Source organism: Geotrypetes seraphini, chromosome 3, assembly GCF_902459505.1.
Source record: "Geotrypetes seraphini chromosome 3, aGeoSer1.1, whole genome shotgun sequence".
In the NCBI taxonomy this organism is placed as follows: domain Eukaryota; kingdom Metazoa; phylum Chordata; class Amphibia; order Gymnophiona; family Dermophiidae; genus Geotrypetes; species Geotrypetes seraphini.
Window position 1 is genome coordinate 15,237,862 of NC_047086.1, and position 18,513 is coordinate 15,256,374.

Below are 18,513 nucleotides of genomic sequence, written 5' to 3' on the forward strand. Positions count from 1 at the left end.
TGGAGAAACTGGTATATGAGGATCGACTTAAAACACTGGGATTGTTCTCCCTTGAGAAAAGGAGACTGCGTGGGGATATGATCGAAACCTTCAAAATACTGAAAGGAATCGACAAAATAGAGCAGAGAAGATTATTTACATTGTCCAATTTGACACGGACAAGAGGACATGAAATGAAGCTAAGGGGGGACAAGTTCAGGACTAATGTCAGAAAGTTCTGCTTCACACAGAGAGTGGTTGGCATCTGGAATACTCTCCCAGGGGAGATTATTGCAGAATCGACAGTCCTAGGCTTCAAAAGCAAACTAGATGCATATCTCCTTGAGAGAGGCATATAAAGTATGGTTGGCTATAAAATAAACCAGGTGTATACCTGGCAGGGCCTCCGCGTGTGCGGATCGCCGGACTTGATGGACCGAAGGTCTGATCCGGAGATGGCGCTTCTTATGTTCTTATGTTCTTAGTAGAAATGTAAGCCGCTCAGACATATTTTTGATCTGTGGGATAGCAAATATTGAATAAACTTAGAAACCTGGAAACTTTTCTTTAGTCCTGCCAAGCTCTTACTATTTGTTTTCAAGTTCTCCTAATTGCTGCACACTTACGACAGGTGTTCAATAATTGATCAACCTGAGTATGAAAGAAAGTAGCAAGCATGTTGAAACAAGTCTGTGCATATTGTGACTTGTCTCAATGTTACTCATGCAGAGTTGCAGCTCTGCGCGGGTCTAATGTTCCAAGAGACAGGATGTCAGGAGAGTCCGCATATGAATCAAGTAAGAAACTGCTAGATTTGGTATAATCTTATGATTTTTGCTGATGTATGGAATCTTTATATCGTGCAAATCGAGCTACCGTGGATAAAGGTGGATTAAAAATGTTTTAAATAAATAAAATAATTCAGTGATAAAAATTTCTCACAAAAGAAGGGAAAAAGCCAAAGGAGATCCATGAATGCATGACTGCATTTTATGGAGAGTCTGCCCCATCATCCTATAAAGTAAAATTTTGGAGCAAGCAGTTTAAGTGGGGTAGAAAGTCCATTGAAGATGACCCTCACACCGGACGGCCAGTAGAAACAATTTCCACAGAAATGTGCAAGAAAATCGAAGATTCCATTTTGTCAATCAGACGAATTAAGGTTTCTCAAATATCTAAAGAAATGGGAATCTCGGAAGGTAAAGTTTGAAAAATAATTCATGAAAAGTTGGACATGTCCAAAATTAGTGCAAAATGGGTTCCAAGAAGAACTTGGGCATGTTCAAGATTAGTGCAAAATAGGTTCCAAGAAGAACTGCGAGTTTTCGCGAATCGAGAACTCGCAGCAGCCAATCAGCCAGCGGCCTCGAACGGAGCAGGAGGGCAGGAAGATCGTTTCTGCTCCAAGCACTGGCTGGCTACTAGGGACCTGAAAGGTACGTGGGGGAGGTGGGAGGGAAGTGTGGTTGTTAATTTTGGCAGGCACAGGAGGTGGAAGGGATTGTTCCTGTCCCGTCCACTGTGAGGCTGCCAAGGAATCGGGGGGGGGGGGGGGGGGGAGCACGCAGGGGAAATGGTTTTTTTTTTTATTCGGACAGGAGACGGGGGGATCCCTCATGTCCCAACCCATCACTGGGTCTTGGGGCAGGCCCTGTGGAGGCGGAAGACGGGGGGGGGGGGGGGCAGGAGAGCAGCGAGTAAGCGATAGCCGAATATAAGCCAAGACCTCCATTTTTGGGCCCCCAAATCTCAGCTTTTATTCGAGTATATATGTCTTATTATTTCATTCATCTCATACCCAATGTCTACTGACTCAGTGGGCAGCTGTATGTAAGTGATATATATGCCTTGATATTTCCTTAAGCTAATGTCAAGTTTCCTTTATGGAAAGATATGAGGGTTGTGAGACCCATTGCTTAGCTAGTCAAAACATTAGACATTCCCCTTTAGGGGACAAATTACTTGGAATTACTTTTTCTCTGTCACCTGCTGGTAGAATCCATTCATTCTGGACTGGTCTGGTATGACTAAAGGAAAGAAAATCATCAGGTAAGAACATAAGTTTTCCTTGAGCATGTTTGCAAATTAGGGCTATAATTTAGAAATAAAAAGGCAGACTGCTGCTTTAAGCATAGTTGGTTTAAACGAACTAGATTCCAGCTTCTTGCCTTCTGTATTTATATATGTGAGAACATCATCTTGCTCCTGCTTTGTCTGTTACTTCAGTTCGTTGTCTCCAGCAAGTCTCAGTTGTCCTCTTCTCTTGTGTGTTACAGCCTTTGGAACTGCTCTGGCACTCCCTAGATGAATGGCTGGCTCTAATTGCCACCGAATTGATGAAGAACAGAAGTGATTCCAGTGGCAGCATTGCTTCGCTCTTACTCATACAGAAGGGGACAGGTCAGCAGGACCCTGCTCCCTCTTGTCCATCAGACATCATAGGAACTGAGACAAGTGGAGAGCTGGTGGCGAGCACTGCAGAATCTCTAAGCCATGAGCTTATGGAGAAACAGGAAGCAGGTGTGGATGGAGAGGACGTGATCTCGATGACGGCCAACCGTCTAAGCGCAGTCATCCAGGCCTTCTACATGTGCTGCTCCTGTCAGATGCCTCCGGGGTAAGGTGGTCTAAAGGAAACTACTATAGGGAAATACTTTTAAAACCAATAGGAGGAAATATTTTGTCACTCAAAGAATAGTTAAGCTCTGGAACGCATTGCCAGAGGATGTGGTAAGAGTGGTTAACGTAGCCGTTTTTTTTGTTTTTTTTTATTGAACTATTTTAATTGGAACATTGGAGTGCCGTGCAATAAAAATTATACAACAGATATAGATCCAAGTTTGTTCACTCACTGATTATATCATAATCATAATTCTGTCATCTCAACCTTAACAACCAGTATTACCCCAACCCCACCCTCCCCTCTCCATTTGTCTGCCTGAGAGCAATTCACTCATCTTCACAGAAAGAGCAAACTATGAATTGGATTTATAGCAAAAAATAAATGGAATACCTCAAATTATTCACCTCTGCAAGCAGTGTAAATGTTCCCTCCTTTATGATAAGATTTCAGTGCATTATGCCTAATAGCAGTCAATTTAGACATGGCTTGTAAAAAGTCCAATGTGTTGCAAATCAGTGACTGTTGCCCCGACCTCCCAACCAATGCTGTACATGCTGCTGTATAAATATGCACAGCTAAGTTTTCTTCTTCAATTGTATAGTATATTCCAGAAGTGGGGCATTTAGCAGGCAACATGCCATCAGCAAGGGGCAATGTTTGCGGATAATATGTACCTCAAGTTGACCCACCACTTGCCAATAGGTCTTGATGATTGGACTTGTAACGTAGTAAATGACGGCAGATAAGGACCTAAATGGTCCATCCAGTCTGCCCAATCACACACACTATAAATTAATGATTTACTGTGAAACCTTGGTTTGCAAGCATATTCTGTTCCAGAAGCGTGCTCATAAACCAAAGTGCTCGTATATCAAAGCGAGTTTCCCCATAGGAGGTAAGGGAAACTCGCTTGATTCGTTCCCCCCCGTCCAGCCACCGGCGCTGCTCACTTCCATCCCACCACATCCCCAAAAGACCCCTCCCCACCCCTGAGGCCACTGGCATGCTTCCACCCCACCCCCGCGAACCGGCATCGGCCCATGCCCGCGAAGGTCCCCCCCCCCCCCCGGTATCACCCAAACTCTTACCCTAATCTGGCACCGGCACACAGCACCAACCCACAGGATGTGCCGTGCTGGTGCTTGCAGATCCTGCTTCTTGCCACTAGGCTGGGCCTTGAGCATCTGCACATGCTCAAGGCCTACTGGCTTCCACTCTCCCCGAGAATCTCGGAAACAGCAGGAACTAGAAGGCCTTAAGCATGCTCAAGGCCTTGCCCAGTGGCAAGAGGCAGGATCTGCAAGCACCAGCACGGCACATCCTGTGGGTTGGTGCTGCGTGCCAGTGCCAGATCGGGGTAACAGTTTGAGTTTTGGTTGGGGGGCATTCGCGGGTGATGCCGGTTCACGTGGGGGGGGGGGCTTGCAAATCAAGTCAACAAGGGGCAATGAAAAGTAGTCTCAGCTTTTCATGTTAATCAGGAAGTCCAGCTTCTGCCATTCCATGCCACAGGCATCAGGAAAGAGGACAACGTGTTGATGTTTCTGGACATGAGAAGAGGAGTTCTCCATTATCTTGAGGTAAGAACATAAGAATAGCCTTACTGGGTCAGACCAATGGTCCATCAAGCCCAGTAGCCTGTTCTCACGATGGCCAATCCAGGTCACTAGTACCTGGCCAAAACCAAAGGTGTAGCAATATTCCATGCTACCAATACAGGGCAAGCAGTGGCTTCCCCCATGTCTTTCTCAATAACAGACTATGGCTTTTTCCTCCAGCAACTTGTCCAAACCTTTCCTAAAACCAGCTACGCTATCCACTCTTACCACATCCTCTGCCAACGCATTCTAGAGCTTAACTATTCTCTGAGTGGAAAAAAATTTCCTCCTATTGGTTTTAAGACCACCTTTTTCTATTAACCAACATTAGCAAGCTGGGAAAGCATGCCTTGAAGACAGCCATTTCTAGGTGGTTTCGCATGGCTGTTTCTTTGGCATACATTGACTGTGATAAGCCACCAATCTCTTTGAAAGTGCAGTCTACCTGAGGTGTGGCCTCGTCATGAGCAGAGTTCTGGGCAATTCTGCCCGATGATATTTGTAGAACATAAGAATTGCCACTGCTGAGTCAGACCATTGGTCCATCATGCCCAGCAGTCCGCTCACGCGGCAGCCCTCTGGTCTAAGACCAGCACCCTAACTGAAACTAGCTCTACCAGGGCAGCTATGTGGTCCAATCTCCATACTTTTATCAGGTTTTACAGAGGGAATGTTGTGGCACAGATGGACACCACATTTGATTCCTTGGTGCTTGCAGGAGGCTCATATGCCCCACCTTAGACTTAAGGGACAGCTTTGGTACATCCTAAATGTCAGGACATCTGTCCCTCCTGCACTGGAAGAGAAGATTAGGTTCTTACTACACAATGACATGGTGGGGGTGGGACTTACTGTCTTCTGTGATGTTATGTTTTGCTTGTAATTTTATTGCAGAAATTTTCAATAAAAGCATTAAAAAAAAAAAGAGAGAATGACAAGGGGACAGATTTTTCCCTGTCTCCGCAGGAACTCAAATTTCCCAGTCCTTTCCCCGCGGGTTTTGTCGCTGTCTCTGCCCCATTCCTTAACTGCACAGGCCTCGAACAGTTAAGATTTTAAAGTGTTTTGAGGCCTCTGCAGTTGAGGACAGAGCATAAGTAGCCCAGATTGATAACATCCCCCCCTCCTCCCTTAGTTTCACTCTCTGGTAACCTGAGCTTTTGATATTGTGATGTCATAATGCCTCATTCCACCAATGCCCACCTTATAAGTGATGTCATAATGCCTTGGCTGTCCTCTACCTGACTCACTTTTATGACATATAGCAGTGATTTCCATTTCTAGAGGCATTTCATTTTTCTGTAAGGGGAAGGTATCAGGGTGGGTTCCTGTTAAGATGCGTCATTTTAGTGTTAAACCAAATTATTCATGACTAGATCTCATTGCATAAAATAGGATCGCTGATAAAATGGCATGAGTTGGTGACAAAATAACCATCTTAACGGTAGTCCATGTTGATAACTAAGGGCTCCTTTTACAAAGTTGCGCTAGTGTTTTTAGCACACGCACCGGATTAGCACTCGCTACCCGATAAACTACCGCCTGCTCAAGAGGAGGCGGTAGCAGCTAGCACATGGCATTTAGTGCATGCTATTCCCTGCGTTAAGGCCCTAATGCAGCTTTGTAAAAGGAGCCCTAGATCCCTAAGTCTTCAGTATTGAGAGTTTCCCATCTTAGTGTACGAATATCAAGATCTCCAAGAAACACAGTAAAACTTACTTTAAAAAGAAGAGGTTATTGCAGTAGACTAAAATGCAATGCTTCATGTTCCTTTTTGGCATGGGCATCAGTGAGTCCTGTAAGTTCAATAATCTCTTGGTTTGTAAAGTACGGTAGTTGCGAGCTTACAGGCCCCATGGCATCTCTCTAAATTACCCCCTTTGTAAGTAGTAAAATGTTCTTTTAAAATTTCAATACCATCTGTGGAGAAGGAGTGTTAGAAGATGTAGTTACACTGTTGATAATCATGTTCTCTCTCTACAGAATGACTTCGCCCCGCTTTATAGAATTTGTCTGCAAACATGACGATGTTCTCAAGTGCTTCGTCACACGGTGAGACCTCTCTTTTCATTGTTTAGGTGATATATGTCGATCTTTGGCCTGTGTGCCGGTCTGAATTAAACTAGTTACCCAAGGAAGTTTGATTGTATACTTGTGTGTGAGTAAAATGTTGTTATGCCCTGCCACGGTCTTTGCAGAGATCCCGGCACTGAAGAAAAAGTCTCCAGAACTTCCTGAAAAACTGCGTTAGCTGGTATTGCCTGTAAAAATCCTTTGTTCTTTAGCAGGCGCCACCTATGAGTTCTGGCATCGCAGTCTAGCGAACAGGACCCCTACCCATCTCGTTCTGATTTGTAAATCAGTGTGAGGGATGTCGTATTTCATAAGAGCTATTCCCTCATAAAAGTGTGACTCTAGCTGCGGCACACTAAACTCGTATGCGTAGACATCGAAGTGATGACGTCACGCGCATGTGTGATGTTGTCACATGGTCGTCCACGCATGCACACAAGCCCTCCAGACAGGGCCCTCAGTTTGTTAACCCTAAAATTACTATGCCGGTTGGGAGGTGCAGAGAGGTGACAGCTGGCTCACCCACCCGACGTGGCTCTGGCGGCACACAGATTGCGACTGCTCTATCTGCTCATAATTGTAAGAGATTGCATTGGAACTATAAAATGCACTTCTAGTTACTTTACTTTTTAAGCAAGCACTGAGCCCACTGAAAAAATGTCAATGCAGCTCCTGATTGGTGAGGCCCGACTTTAGTGCAGGAAGAGGCAGTCAGAGCATACCACGAGTGATTTCCTTCATTTGCCTGCACTCCAGCTGCTCTCTCCTGCTGCTCCGGCTGCCCTCTCCTGCCTGGTCATTCGCGGTTGGAAAATACCCCAAAAGACTGGGACCGCGAATTGCCGATCACAAATGACCGGGGGAACACTGTACTGCCTTCTGGGAGGCTCACTTAAGTAATCAGTGGGATGATAGCATTGGCCGAGCATGCTATGGAACTTCTAGGTAGGATCAGTGGCAACACTGGGGATGAAATGTTAGGCCCCCTCTTAAAAGATTTTGCCCTCTACAGTTAACATTTAAAAAATATATATGTATGATGTGTATTTTTTTTCCTTTCTCCTACAGAAACCCTAAGATCATTTTTGATCACTTCCATTTTCTTCTGGAGTGTCCAGAGCTGATGTCCCGATTCATGCACATCATTAAAGCCCAGGTAGAGGAGTTGATCTACTCCTACTAAAATTCATATGGTGCCCTTGCGTGGTTTTAATAGGATGATGATGTCAGATAAGGGTGGAGTGACTCTCCTCTGGTTAGATCTGATGCTTGTTCATCATAGGTTGGTTGAAAATGCCCAGTCTTCAGCTTGACTTATCAAATCAGAAGGTCATAGATACCTGAGATGTGATGGTATTTTCACAGGGCAGGATTGAAAGGGAAACCAAAATCTGACCTTTCAACCTAAAATCCCATGGAAGTTAGCAATGTACTTTGCTGCTTTCCAAACGGATCAACCTGTGGCAATCCTCTGGAAGACTTGTGAATCCATCTCTCAGCCCATTTGTCTGTCCTTGGTGTATGTGAAGAAGATGAATGAACAGAAGTTGTTCAGAGTTTGGTGGTTCTTATGTTAGCCTATCTTGAGTTAGATTTGGATTTCTCAGTAGAAACTCAACATTAAACATAACATAACAAAATTTCTTATATATTGCAGCTCCCTTGTGGTTAACAAAAATTAAAATGCAGGTGTAAATGGTATAAACATAGTTAATTAATAAAAATATTGCCCGAATAAAACAGTCTTCATAAATTTTCTAAATGCCAGGTAAGAAGTAGGGAAATAAAAATACAGTGGTACCTTGGTTTACGAGCATAATTTGTTCCAGAAGCATGCTCAGAATCCAAAGCACTCATATATCAAAGCAAAGTTCCCCATAGGCCATAATGTAAACTCAGACAATTAGTTCCACAACCAAGGTTTGGATGGTGGCCCAGAGGTGGTGCTCAGGTGCCACAGCCCCTTCAGCAGGGTCACTCCCTTCCATCGGTGTCCCCGTATACCTGCTCCCTGCTTCAGGATGATGCATCTCCTCCGTCCTCCACCAGGTTATACCAGTTCCTCACCGGCATGTCTCGTCTCCCCTCCCCTCTCAGCAGCACAGTCAGTGAAGCCCCAACCCCTCTCTTCTGCTGCTGCCACCACCTGCACTGGGGGTGAGGCTTGCAGGAAAGGACAGCCCTGAGCCGGCGGAAATGGTGCATCGGTTCCCACTCAGTCCTTTATCACAGCCAGGCAGCACAGAGAGCAGTAGATTTCCCGGGCAGAGAGGAACAGACACCTTCCCTCTCCATTGATATCTGGGGCATGCTCCTATATAGCCGCAGCTCACTGGCCCGCGCTTATTGCTTAAAAGTGACCTCACATGGCTGGGGGCATGACTGGCGATGGCGGAAGGGGAGGGAGTTGAGAGAGAAAAAGATCGCATGGAACACAGGCGCATGCGCGCGAGAAGAGCACCTGCCAATTGCCAAAGGGAGTGTCAGGAGTAGGGGAGATTGCTTCCGTTATCGGGCTGGCTTAATTCGCTCATATATCGGGATGGCGCTCGATTTGCGGGAGTGTTTTGCTCATATTGCAAAACACTCGCAAACCGCATTACTCGCAAACCGAGGTTTGACTGTACATACTAAATTGTTTATTGCGTAATGCTGCTTGACACGCTAAGATCTTTCTAAAGAAGCATTTATATTATACGAATGTGGATACTTTTGAAGTTGATAACCTTTATTACATTCCAAGAGTTTCTTCTTCTTTTTTAAAAAAAATCTTTATTCATTTTCAAACTTACAATAAGTGTGACAATATATTCAAACAAATGAACAATATATATATCACTTAATAATCATCAATGGTACAAATGATATGCTCTTATCTCCCACCCTTTCTTATCATATAATCAAATACCTTGTACGATTTGTAATAATAAATTACCCTCCCTTCCCCCCCTCACAATTGAACTTGTAAAATCAAGGGAAAAAATGTCCTCTAATCAGTACAATATTTTGTTAATGGCTCCCACACATCTTGAAATTTCTTAAAACACCCTTTCTGTATTGCAATAAATCTTTCTATTTTATATATATGACAGAGAATTCCACCAAAAATTATAATTTAGTCTACTCCAGTTCTTCCAATTATAGCTAATTTGTTGAATGGCAACTCCAGTCATTATAAGTAATAATGTGTTATTATTTGAAGAAATCTGACTTTTTGCTCTCCTTGCCATACCAAACAGCACAGTATCATATGATAATGCCACTGGGTTGTCTAATAAACAATTAATTTGGTCCCAAATTGATTTCCAAAACGCTATAACATATGGACAATAGAATAACAAATGATCTAAAGTCCCTGCTTCGAGATGACAGTGCCAACATTTATTAGACTTAGAGCTATCCAATTTTTGTAACCGAACAGGGGTCCACAATGCTCTATGTAACAGAAAAAACCATGAGTTTCTAAGGATATAGTAGAAGAAGGTGAAATGGACAAACTAGTTTCACCTTTGAATGTATCACAGTTTCTCGAATCTTCTAAAGACATAATAAATAAACGGGCAACCCTTCTTGTGGTTTTTTTTTTTTTTTTGCAATTGTTTATTTATGACAAGAAAAAAACAGCACAGCAAAACATCAGGAAGATCCAACAACAATACAAGCAGGCAATCTGCATAACAACAAAGCTCCTGATGTCACCCCCCTCCCCCTCCCCCCCACCCCCCTAGTGACAGCACCCTACACCCCCCGAAACCCAAGAACACCACCAGTAGACACAATGGCACCCCAATGAGAGGAAAAGAAGAAAAATCAGAAAAGGGGACAAAAGATCACAGAACCCCAATAAGACAAACCCCCACAGATCCCATCCGGGCCGGAGCCAGTACCTCAGCTGACAACAGAACTATCCACATCCAGACCCTCCATTGCCAGGTATCTCCCCCAAATATTGTGATATTGCTGCCATTTTCTAGTCAACAAGGCCGAGAGCCGATATTTCTCACACACCCAACCCAATTTCTCTCGCACTAGAGCCAAAGTAGGTGGAGCGGTACTGCGCCAATGTTGAGCCACAGTCAGCCTAGCCGCTGTAAAGGCCAATCGTACCAATCTATCCTGGGTGTCATCTACCCCTCCAGAGGGAAACCTCAACAAAGCCACCTCCGCCCTTTCCGTGAGGGGCACTTGAAGGAGAGCCCCCACATACTTAAACACCTGACTCCAGAAGTCTTGAATGGAGGGGCAACTCCACCACATATGAAAGAATGTTCCCCGCTGCCCACATCCCCTCCAACATAAGTCCGTGCCCGTAGCGGACATCTTACCCAGGATCACTGGGGTGAGATACCAGCGCACCAGCATTTTAAGCGCATTCTCCACCAACATAGGGGCCACAGCTAAATGGTGTATCCTAGACGAAATAGTTTCCCACAGAGATGCCTCAAACACCTGCCCTAAGTCCCCTTCCCAAGCCAGTAAATACGGAGGCTTCCGGTCCCTATCCTGATGCACCTATTTATACAACAGCGAAATGCAACCTCTACGCACTGGGGACCCCAAAAGCTGCTCAAAGTCGGAACAGCTATAAGCTGCAGCATCAGCCCTTTTAGCCTTCTGCAAATAACTTTTCACTTGTAAATACGGGAAGAGGTCCTTAGAATCAAGCTGATAGAGCTTTTGGATCTCTGGAAAAGCACAAATGGACTCCCTCTCTAGGAATTGGCCAAAGTACTGCAACCCTTTCCTTGCCCACCGCACAAATAGCCCCCCATCTCTGCCCGGTACGAAATCAGAGGCATTGCACAATGGTAAATGATGCAACCCCTTACTTCGACCCAGGAGTTTGCTAGCCTCTCCCTTCCACACCCTCAACGTCCATTTAGTAAACGGGTTAGAAATGGTCCCCAACTCCTGTGCCCCCAAGTCCCCCCACATAAGCGACCCAAGGGTTCGAGCCCCCCCCCCCCCCCCCCGAGCCACTCAAAACTCCCTGCTCTACCTGCACCCACAACTTCAAAGATGGCGCATGCCACTCCACCCCCGCTCGGAGCTGAGCCACGCGGTAGTAATGCTCCAAATGGGGGATTCCCAGACCCCCTTCTGCTTTAAACTTGAACATGGCCCATTGAGCCACCCTGGGTCGTCTACCTCCCCACACGAATCATAAAAGGTTCCGCTGCCATCGGAGAAAATACTGTCTAGGGACTTCTATAGGCAAAACCTGAAAAAAAATATAAGAACTTCGGTAGGACCAACATCCTAATAACCTCCATGCGCCCCATCCAAGACACATATAATGAGGCCCACCGATCCATATCCCTAGCTAAGGATGCCACCAAAGGAATATAGTTAAGCTGAAATAGGGACGTCCAATCCACCCCCAACTGAATACCCAGATATCGTATAGGGCCCTTAACCCACCGAAAGGGCACCACCCTCTGAATACAAGGTATATCCACTGCCGGGACCGATATATTAAGTATCTCCGTTTTAGTCATATTAGCCTTAAAGCCTGATAAAGCCCCAAAGTCTGTCATAAGATCCTGAAGGGATCTAAGGGACTCCGACGAGCCCTCCACAATTGCTAAAATATCGTCCGCAAATAAGGACAATTTATGCTCACCCCCTCGAACTCGTACGCCCTTCACCCCAGTGGCTAGTCGGATCTTTTGCGCAAGAGGCTCAATCACCAAAGCAAAAAGCAAAGGCGAGAGCGGACAACCCTGTATCGTGCCCCACCTGAGCTCAAAAGGAGCAGAGTATACCCCATTAATTTTCACACACGCCAGAGGTCCGTTATACAAAGACAGAATCCAAGACACATATCTGGCCCCCAGACCCACATGGCGAAGAACTGCCTCCATAAATCGCCAATCCACGCGGTCAAAGGCCTTCTCGGCATCCACCGCCACTGCTACCCAAGGACCTCCACTACGTCGGGCCTGCCAGATCAAGTTCAGAACTTTGCGGATTCCATCTGCCGCCTGCCTTCCCCCTATGAATCCCACCTGATCTGGGTGAATAAGTGTCGGCATGTGAGGGGATAAACGATCAGCCAGCACTCGAGCCAGAATTTTGGTATCAATACCCAACAGTGAGATAGGCCTGTAGCTCCCACACTGAGTGGCATCCTTCCCAGGCTTTGGTAAAATCGTGATCCCAGCCAGCCGCATATAAAAGGGCAATTGGGCTCCCTCTCTCAGATCATTATATAAACGCACCAACAATGGAGCCACCAATGTAGACATCTTCTTATAAAACAACCCCGTGAACCCATCTAAGCCCGGTGATTTCCCCGGTCTCAATTGTCGAATCACATTATGTACCTCCTCCAACGTAATGTCCTCATCTAGCCCTTGCGCCTCACAGGCCTTGAGGGATGCCAAGCCCAAATCCTGAAGATAATTCCCAATCTCTTCCCCCGTCCCCTGACTCTCTGGCGTATAAAGCTGCTGATAGAATTCACGAAATCGTGCCTGAATAGCCCCCTCAGCCGTCAAGGTTTGCCATGATATTAGACTGCGTCTGCTGCAGGCGCAGACGATGAGCCAGCAATTTCCCCGCTCTGTTACCAGATTCAAAGAATCTTAAACGAAGACGTTCAAGATTGAATTGAATCTCCTCATCCTCCATCCTCCCCAATTCCGCCCGAACTTCCCTTATCCGAAGCCCAAGGGGAGCACCCCCCTGGCCCCTCTTATGTTGATCTACCAGTTGACGTAAAGTCTCTCTCAGACTCCGTTCCTTCTGCAATTGGAGCCTCTTTTTATGAGCGGCCATAGAAATAAGCTCCCCCCGCAGTACGGCCTTCAAACTTTCCCATATCGTTATCGGAGAGTAGGAATCAACATTATTATGCTCCAAAAAATCCACAATAACCTGCTCCACCTTGCGGACCAGCTGCGGATCTCTCAATAAACTATCATTCAATCTCCAGTATTGATCACCGACTCTCGAAGCATCCTATCGCACATCCATCCAAATGGGAGCATGATCTGACCAGCCAATGTCCCCAATGGAGGACCCCAGTAATCTACCCCCCCACCCCTTATCCAGATACAACATATCAATTCTAGTATAGACCCCATGAACAGGGGAGTAGTACGTATAATCTTTATCCATGCAATGCTGAGATCTCCACCCATCTACAATATTGAGTACGTCAACAAAGTGTTTAAGGCGTTTCCTATCGGACTTAAGCCGGTCCCCTCCAACCCCCGTAGAGTCCCACCTGGGATCCATAACTAAATTAAAATCCCCTCCCACAAGCACCGACCCCTTCTTAACCTGCAGTACCTTGGCCAATACCTCATCGAAAAAAGAACCCTGTTTAGAATTCGGGGCATACAAATTCACCAGAGTGACTACTTCCCCATTAATCTGCCCCACCCAAATCACCCATCGCCCCCTCTCATCCCTCCATTCCCGTTCAGGCACGATCTTAAGACGTTTAGCAAACAAAATGCCCACCCCTGCCTTTTTCCGTTCTTTCCTATTGGAGGCCCAGACCCTTCCCGGATATTCTCTATATTGTACCAGCTTCTCCCCAGGGCGCACAAAATGAGTTTCCTGAATGAAGCTGATATCAATACGCAGCCTCTTCAACAAGAGCTGGCGTTTACGTGGCATATTGAGGCCCTTAACGTTAAAACTGCCCAATCTCAAAGAATCAGGTCCCATAACCCAAGAATCCTACCCCACACCATGCACCCCTATTCCCCCTCTCCCCACTCCAGACCCAAAAGCCCATGCTGTCCCCTACCCATCCCCCTATCCCCACCCCCCACCCCCCTCCCAACCCTACCCACATCCACCTGCTCCTCAGCCCTCCCATGACTCCGGGTGACCCCACCCCAGCTCATGAACCCCTCATCCATTCCCCCTCCCCTCCCCAGCCCCCCAACAAGCAATCATCCCCATTCACTCTCCCCTAAGCACCCTCGCACACTCACCCCCGTGAATAATAACCCCTCATATCCAGCCCCTCACACATTCCAAGCAACACATCTGCCCAGTCAAGGCATTGAAAGTCCCATCAGTCCAAGAGCAGCCAAGCAGGATCTGCCATCGCTCACTCGCCAGTGCAATTGGAAGGTCCAGCTCCGCTTCTCCCATATGTTTCCTCCACCTCTCGACCACCAGCACCCGGTTTTCGTGACCTGGTCACACGCTCTCTCCAGCGAAATTTCTCTGACTGCCGGGCCCCTTGCCGGTCCGGCGTCAGAACCTCTCCAGTAAGGATCCCCTCCTTCCGCAACAATTTTCCAGCCTCCGCTACAGTGGTCACTTTCTTATGGGCACCGTTAATAGTGAGAAGGAGCCCAAAGGGGAACAGCCATCGATATCGGAGGTTGTTCTGCTTCAGGATCATCACGATCGGGCGAAACTCTCTCCTGCGTTGCAAAGTAATAGCAGAAAGGTCCTGAAACACCTCCACTTTATGGGTCTTCCACTCAAACGACCCCAGATCCCGGGCCTTGCGCACCATCCGCTCCTTGTCGGCAAAATTGTGGAGACATGCAATAATGTCCCTTGGATAGTCATCTCGCTTGGGTCCCAGTGTGCGATGAGCCCGGTCCACTTTCAAGACCCCAATGGGTTCTCCACCATCTTCAGTCAAGGAGAAGAGAGATTGATATATCTCCTGCACCACCTTCACCGCATCTGTATAATTCGCCGATTCAGGTACACCGCGGATGCGGACATTATTCCGGCGGGACCGGTTTTCAAGATCCTCCACCCGGTGGTAACAGTCCTGCCAGTCCTTTTGGGCCGCCTCAAATGCCCCACTCAAGTTTTGTACCACCTCCTCCTGCTCCCCCATTCTCCTTTCAGTCTCCTCCACTCTCCCCATGAGGTCTGCTATTTCCCTCTTGATTTCTTTCACTGCGTCCCGGATTTTCCCTTTGACACCAGCAACCTCCTGTTTAATGTCGCAAACCCATTGCTGGAGGTCTGCCTTAGTCACTGCTGCGGAGGAGGAGTCCATGCGTCGCAGTCTCGGAGAGGCCCCCCTCTCCGACTCTTCATCGGACCCGCTCTCCCCGGACTCACGCTGGGACGCGCACGAGGCTCCGCGCGACTGGCGCAGGCCGCATTTTTCTATCGCCTTCTCGTGCGGTCTCCCCTCGTCGGTTTTCTTTTTAGACGGCATATTATGGATCCGCTCAGCTTCTCTCACTCTGCTCACCGGGTGCCCAGCTCGCTACCGCGGCGTGCCTGCTCCTGATCGGGGGAACGTTTACTCCGGGATCAGAGCTCCGGCTCTAACCCGCCATTCAAGGTGATGACGTCACCGGAAGTCTTCTTGTGGTTTTTAAGACAGAAAAACAGGCAATTTTGAAATTATACTATTTGAAGAAACAAGACCTGTTTTGTGGTCAACGTGTGATAATTTTTCCGGATGTCTCTAGACATACTCAGTTTAAAAGGAAGCAATTTCTCCAGCTAAAACCTAAAGTTTTGGCAGTTGGAGCTACTTTCTTTTTAAAATTTCCATGTAAGTGCCTTATCACGTATGGAAGTGATAAATATGTGTTTTTTGATCCAGCCCAGTTAGAAGATTTTATTAAGGGAAAATCTTTGTTGAAACTTTAATTTTCAGTATGGATGTTTTCATTTTAGGAGGATGATGAATGATATTTAAAGTAAGCTACACTTAAGCCTGTCCACGATGGGAGATTATAGATAGATAGATTTGATTTGATTCCCTATTGAAAATGCTGGCGACCATTATAAAGTGGACTAGATCTTGGTTGATTTATTACCTCATATATATTTCAATGTATTTTATATACAGAATGTCTGTGGATATTCATGAATATTTGCTATTATTGTAATGAATAATCAAAATAAAGAATTAAAAAAAAAAGAAACATCTATACACTTCCTTTTACAGAAGGAAAATCAAAGTCGAAGATCACGTAGATGTTTTCTATTGGCAAATTTAAAATGATCCATAAGATAACTGGGTAATAACCCACTGAGAGCCTTGAAACATATACAGCCAAACTTAAAGATCTAATCTAACCTAATCTTTGGTTTATATACTGGGTCATCTCCCAGTGGAGCTCGACTCGGTTCACATGTAATTAAGACTAGAGTACATAGCAGAAAACATAGGAGAAGGAAGAACTAATTAAAAACTAAAGTACATACGAAAAGCATAAGAAAAATAACTATAATATTATCATTTCATTGAGACTGTAGTTAAACCATTTAAAGATTACATTACATTAGTAATTTCTATTCCGCCAATACCTTGTGGTTCAAGGCGGATTACAAAAGAAGTTATCTGGCCATTTCCAGAGGGATTGAAGAGTAGAGTGAGATGCTTCCAAGAATTGGGATGAGTCTTGCGGTGTTAGTTTGTCTTCAAGGATGTCTTGAATAGGATGGTTTTTATTTCTTTTCTGAACGATTTGTAGTTTGGGGTCGTTATCAGTAAATTGGAGAGTTGGTAGTCTAGTTTTGCTGCTTGGGTGGCTAGAAGGCCATCGTACAGTTTTTTTCGTTTGACGTCTGATTGGGGGATGAGTGAACGGTTTGTGGGTTCTCCTATGTCTGGTTGAGGTAGTTTGGATTAGGCGATTGTTTAGGTAGGTTGGGCTGTCTCCATTAATGGTTTTAAATAGTAGGAAGTAGAATTTGAATTGTACTCTTGCTTGTATTGGGAGCCAGTGTGAATCTAGTTATGATGTAGTCGTATTTCCTCAGTGAATAGATAAGTCTTAGCACTGTGTTTTGAACTGTTTGTAGTTGTTTTATCATAGTTGTGAGGCAGGAGAGAGAGAGTATGTTGCAGTAGTCTAGAGGACCTAGGACTAGGGACTGGATCAAGAGCTGAAATTGTGTTCTGTCGAAGAATTTTTGAACTTGCCTTAAGTTTCTCATGACCGTAAATGATTTTTGTATTGTTTTATTGATTTGTGGTTGCATGGTACAGCATCTGTCTATTGTTATTCCCAGGTGTTTTAGAGTGGGATGTATGCGGTATGTGATTGAATTTATTACTAGATTTGTTATAGTTGGGGTTTTATTATTTTCGAGGAGAATGAATTTTGTCTTGTCTGGGTTCAGTTTCACACTAACTTTCCAAAATATTTGAATGTTGGTGGCAAAATCTTGTCAGACTTGTACCAGAATGCTCTCATTCATGTATCTGGTTGATGTTTGGGTTGTCATAACTTGGAAAGCCTTAGACAAGATGCTACACATTTAGCAGAAACCATATGCATACAGGTCACTAGTGGTAGTGTACTGTATCACATTTGTTTGTGATGTTTTGTACTTTTCTTTCATTTTGTTCACTGGTCACCCTCATAGTACCTGTGGTAGATGGAGAATATTTTTAGATTTCCTTCGTTTAGCAGTTTGATTCACAAGAAATTTATTCACACACACAAAATTTAAAACAGATATAGCTTCTTAACCTGTTCAGATGAGAATGATTAGTTTTTTTTTTTTTTTTTTTTTTTTTTAGTTCAATAAATTTTATTCAGTATTTTAAAAAATACAAGGAGCAATTCAAATACATAAAAGTAGTATAACATTTTGCATTAATATACAGTTAATTATAAAGGCCCATATTATTAAGAAAAGCTCAGAGTTGTTTTTGGATTTGTTTGTGGTGATGTATGACAATAGAAAGTGAAATAGGACAAAGTAAAAATTGAAAGAGAGAGGAAAAAAGAAGAGAGAAAGAAAAAAATATATATATATATATAATTTTTAAAGAGAGGAGAAGACAGGAGTGTCTACATAGTAGAATGTACATATGAATCTAAAAATGACCAGGGTGATTTTTTGTTTTTCCAATTCATGGATTTATGGAGTGAAATTTTATTTTCATATGCATATGATTCAAATCTGTGGTACATACATAGAGAGTTCCACCAAAAAGTATAATCTAATAACGAAGATGATTTCCAATTTTTCAGAATATGCATGAGAGCAGTCACAAACATGGTATCAATAAGTTTAGGAGGACAATTTGATTGCGCGAAACAGGGGTGTTGAGATCGAAGGATTATAATGTCCATAGAAATCTCTTCTGAGCAGTTGGTGATAGATTGTATGGTATTCCAGATTTTGGACCAAAAAGAACGGACCAGAGTACAATGGAAGAACATATGATCAAGAGTTCCTTCCTCTTTCAAACAGTTCCAGCAGATAGAATCTTGTTTTAATTTGGCTTTCCACATACGAAATGGGGTCCATATTGCATTCCACATTACAAAG

General features: G+C 44.8%; 1 protein-coding gene across 4 annotated transcripts in view; it reads left to right on the plus strand.

Annotated features, from left to right (window-relative positions):
- The window catches only part of HACE1 (HECT domain and ankyrin repeat containing E3 ubiquitin protein ligase 1), a 293,187-nt gene that overhangs the window by 169,609 nt on the left and 105,065 nt on the right, over window positions 1–18,513 (plus strand). For all 4 annotated transcript variants that reach the window (XM_033937256.1, XM_033937255.1, XM_033937257.1 and 1 more), the window contains 3 exons: window positions 2,256–2,596; window positions 6,184–6,252; window positions 7,342–7,429. In XM_033937256.1, coding sequence (XP_033793147.1) covers window positions 2,256–2,596; window positions 6,184–6,252; window positions 7,342–7,429 — 498 coding nt within the window. The remainder of the gene's footprint in view (window positions 1–2,255; window positions 2,597–6,183; window positions 6,253–7,341; window positions 7,430–18,513) is intronic.